Source organism: Drosophila simulans, chromosome 2L, assembly GCF_016746395.2.
Source record: "Drosophila simulans strain w501 chromosome 2L, Prin_Dsim_3.1, whole genome shotgun sequence".
In the NCBI taxonomy this organism is placed as follows: domain Eukaryota; kingdom Metazoa; phylum Arthropoda; class Insecta; order Diptera; family Drosophilidae; genus Drosophila; species Drosophila simulans.
Window position 1 is genome coordinate 4,245,647 of NC_052520.2, and position 4,787 is coordinate 4,250,433.

Sequence of the window (4,787 nt, forward strand, 5' to 3'; positions counted from 1 at the left end):
AATTCCCCTTTGCCCTCTGAACCGAAGGATGAAGGGTGAGCGTAGGTGGTGGGTGGTGGGTGGTGCCTCTTGATGTATTTATTTATGCGACACGCGAAATGATAGATTCTGCCCTCCACATATTTATCAAAATGAAAAGCAGAAAGAAAAGAAGAGAAGCGAAAACAAAGCTCAAGGGAGCTGGCGATGCACTGAGAAAAATGAAGGTGCAATATAGAACCCGGCTTCAGGATTTGTCCAATATTGCATGTTAGATATTCCAGTAATCCGGCTTAAAGAACCACGAACCATACTCGTGGCTTTTACCTATCTAGTGGTTCAGATAGAAACTAATTCTAAGATCTAGATTAAATCCTCCGATTGCTGTCTGTGCACTCTCTCATATATGGTTAGTGGCGTTTCACTGAGTTGGGGCAGGCCATGTGCCACTTGGGTGGCACTGTTGTTGGCCTTTCAGAGCAATGTCAGGACGCAAGCTGAATGCCAAAAATGCGCTGATAAATTATATGACATGGCATCATGTGTCACTCTGGAGTGGGAGGAGAGTAGGCAGGGATTCGGGGACACGGGATTCGGGAGAACAAACACAAATAGACGTGCCAGGTTCCGAGGCGATGACTTCGAGCTGAGGTGACTTTGGCGGGCTGTCAGATTCGAGAAGTGGCAAATAATTTGAATAATCCCCATTGCTGGAAGAATTTGTCTAGCTTCGGATTCGGGTGCGGATGGATATGGATCGCACCTGATTGCTGGCAGGGAACGCGCTCAAATATTTCATCTTTATGGCTTTAATATCCTGTGTGGCTGCAAGCAGCTGCCAATATCCTGTCTGCACTTTGCTAAATTTCAAGGGATCAAAGCGGAGCCATCCCCTTCTTCCCCACCAGATCAAACATATTAACTTAATATTTCGCTACCCCCGACATTTCCAACAAAAGGGAGCGTTATATGAGCTTGTTTGTATGAGTATGAAATGACATTTTAATGCCACGTTATATTTTCATTGTTGTTGCTGTTTGTCACCGTCGTTGTTGTCCTTGTTGTTGTCGCCATCATCGTCCTGGCGCTGCGCCCTCACGTCCTGTGACGCAAGGATTCAGTCGGCGAGTGAGCAAGGAACGCTTTGTGGCAACATGTAAAATCCATTTATTTTGACATGAAACACATAAATCTATATTTGATCCATTCCTTTCTCTCCAACTTTGCCGAGGGTTGAAGGTGTGAAGTCATTTCCTCGGCTATAGAAATTTCCCGCCCGGCTTTGTCTGTGTTCGCTGCTTTAAAAAATCAAATTTGACGTTTGTTATAGAAAATGACATTTATGCTTTTCAATTTCACGTTGCGTACACCCGTCCCTAAATGAACTTAGCCCGGGATAAAACCCTGAGTGCTCCAAATCGAATGGAATCGGATCTTTATGGTTCGCCTGCCATCGATGATGCTCTTCCGACTCCTGACAGCTGCACACTGCATCATGTGGGCGAGCGTCTGGCATCGGTGGCTATCGCCCATCCGGCATAATTGATTGCAAACAGTGTTGCAGTTGCAGATAGTCGGCTGCATCAGCAGTGCATCTAGCTGCAACATATACAATACCCTGCCGAGTGCCACGCCTATCTGGGCCACGCCCACGTGCCAAAGGCAAGTGTGTCATTAGTACTCTTCATTTCGGCAAGGATCAACCATTCTACGAATATCTTTGAGGCTTATTCGGGTATCTAATTAGATAATAATTATGAGGTTTCTGTTTTTTAGCTTTAAAACCGCATTTCAATAGTTAGTAGTTGAGTACCTGCTTGAAATAATCTGATATAGAGAACCAAGATTCATATTTCTTTCAATTTAAGTAACAAACTGCTGACATAACGATGGTATGGGTAATCATTATTTCATGAGAAATGTATTACCTTTCATTCGAAATAAATGCACAACTGCAGCAGAGCATTTCCCACTCGACTCGGCAAGCTGTTAATGTGAATTATGTTGTTAGCAATGTTGCAACAATATTTGCCCCGCAAATGTCCTTCCAAGCTTGCCACGAGGGAGGGCTCTAATTCTAGATGTGATCCTGATGGCGGGATGCTGTTTCTGCTTCTGCTTCTGTTTCTGTTTCAGTTTCTGTGTCTGTTCCTACTGCTCGACTGCTGCCTCAACAGCATGCTGTTTCTGCTTGGCCTGCTCTTCGATGATTAATTATATTGCTTTTGTTCTATTTCTGCTGCGTCTTTTGCAATCCAACTGAGTGTGCCACTATTTGTTATTGTACGCGTTCGTGTGGGTGTGACAAGTTTGTGGGCCAACCAACCAACCAACCAACCAGCCAGCCAACCCGCCCGTATCTCGCATAATTTATACGTACATATCTGCGTACTTATGTACTGAATGTTACATCCCTGTGCTCCTGCATGTGCAATGTACATTGTTCGCCAGCGCTGCATTCAAACAATGCGGTTAACACTCCACACTCACACGTTTATTGTATTTGACATTGTTTCAAAAGTTAAGTTGGGCTGTGGCCACATCGACTCACAACTTATGCAAGTCTGAAACAGTCGTGTGCGTGCTGGGCAATGAAATCATAAATCTGGCACGGCAATTGTAATCATGTTCCCGACATTCAGCTAACGTGAGCAGTTAAATAGTAGTTGCATCTGCCCGCAGCGGCAGGTCCTTCCAATAAATATTTAACACGAGCAGAAACACGCACTTATAAATCCTGAAAAATATTCATATTTCTACGTAGGCAGCCGGCTTTGTGTATACTTTCTCAGTGTCAGCTTAACAAACATTAGTATCAGGCAAAATTGGTTTGTGATACAACAAAATTTTTTTAAAAATAATCACAAGACCATCATGAAATCCACACGACGAGCTCGTGCCAAAATTGTGACCAAGAGAAAGATTACTGGCCGTAAAGTGCCCAGAACAGATCCGCAGCAGCAGTTTTACTTAAAGAACAGATTCAATGCAACTAGTCCTCGTCCAAAGCAATCCACCGTGCCTCCTAGCCAGCGGATCTGGCGCAGGACAGTGGTCCAGACCAAGCCGAAGGTAAAAGCAAAGATTCCCAAGCTATTTCGCATGGATCGGAATACAGGACTTCCTGTGGACTACGAGAGGACGGTCAACCAGGTGATGCAGTACGTGAATCCCAATTTGCGCAATCCACCCAGTGCGGAAAAGGTATTGGAGGAACTGCTGACGAAAATGCTTACTGAGGTCGTACGACAGGGTGGTCGGTGTTGTCGAGAACACTCTCAAATGAGATCCTTGCTGAAGAACAGGTGCCACTGCCACAGGTCGAGCCAGTTCCTCAGCAAGGCAGAGAAGGCCAGGCTCGAGGCGAACGAGAGTCTGAGCCAGTTCCATAGTGCTTGGTAAGTAGGAAAAGGACATGCTGTAAGCCCTAATCCCATATCCTTCATCTTTTATCAGCAAACGGGGACCCTGTCGAATCCCCAGTCCCAAACTTGGTCCCACGTACACGAGTAAGTTCAACTTTAACCAGCTGAAAATCAAGAGCTCTTAAAATAAGGTGGAAAACACCATGTCAAACTGTTTAATACTATAAGAAGGTCAATTGATTCAGTTGTAAATTTGGAATAAATATTTTTGACTTTTTTATGTCCTGAATCGGATAACAAAATATAGATTATTATTTAAGCCAACTAATAACTAAATTCCTCTGTATCAATGTGCCATCGAGAAGAAATCCAGTGATTGGTTATTGTTATTGACATTTCCGTTTTAGCTTTAGGTAAATTTAATTAAACGTAATTTTATAGCTTCGTTTGTGCGTTTTGGGTAATCTAGTTATGAAACTTAAGTCCTTAAATTGCAAACGCTGTCTAATGAACAAACTCCTTCGCTCCAGCGCTTCATCCTCATCCTCACCTTGCACATTTAAATGGCCTCAAAGGCAAACATCAACATTGATTTAAATGGAGATTCCAGAGCTGTGGCCCAAATTAAATTTCGAAATTGCATTAGTAAACTGTGTTCAACTCTGTGCTGGATTGCATAGAGCACAGCTACATTTTGTGTGGAGAGGCTCTCGTAAAACTAACAACTGCCGTAAATAAATTCGTTCAAAGTGCAATGTCGAATGGTCAGTTGGGGTCATTCGGCCGGCTCATATCTATGAATTTATTTGGCGCTCACAGTGCAAAAATGAAATGAGATTTATGGCCAGGAATTGTGTGGGGCTTGGGTGTGGGTGGCTCTGATCCGTCGGGGTCACCAACTGGTGGCCGCAGTTCATCCGGCAAGCCAGTCAACCGCAGAGTTTCAAACCCTGGCAATTATCGCCGCAGACAATGGCACTCGAATGCATTTAACAAATTGAATATAAATTCCTACCTTGCCTTTCACCTTGGCAAACAGCCAATCAGTGGGCAAATCTTTTAATTAAGAAGTTTGCTCGCTCGGGGCACAGCTCCCCATCAACCATGGGGCATAATAAAATTCACGCTAAACTTAACTAATTTCGCGAAAACTCGATTGAACGTAAATAAAACCCAAATGAAAATTTCACAGCAAGACGCCTTCGCCTCTGAATCGCCAAGGAATCCAGCTTCCTTGGTGGTGTTGCCTTTGGCTGGCAACGCGAATCAATGCGTTTGCGAATAATTCATAAAGGAGCAAAAAATAATATCAGTCGAGCGTGCTAACAACTTGGCTGCCACGCCCGCTTCCATAACCGCCACCACCTCCGCCTTGCCCCGCCCACTTTTCACCTTCAGTTCGAATGGAAGGCGAAGCTGTCGGCTTTAGTTATTGATGAGGCT

At 44.2% G+C, this 4,787-nt stretch overlaps 1 protein-coding gene across 1 annotated transcript; it reads left to right on the top strand.

The window, feature by feature from the left end:
- Positions 1–2,755: 2,755 nt before the first annotated feature.
- On the top strand, positions 2,756–3,627 carry LOC6730943. The gene is made up of 2 exons (XM_002078070.4): positions 2,756–3,377; positions 3,436–3,627. Exons 1-2 carry the CDS (start codon positions 2,854–2,856, stop codon positions 3,527–3,529), a joined length of 618 nt encoding a protein of 205 aa, XP_002078106.1. The 5' UTR covers positions 2,756–2,853; the 3' UTR covers positions 3,530–3,627.
- The last annotated feature ends 1,160 nt before the right edge of the window (positions 3,628–4,787 follow it).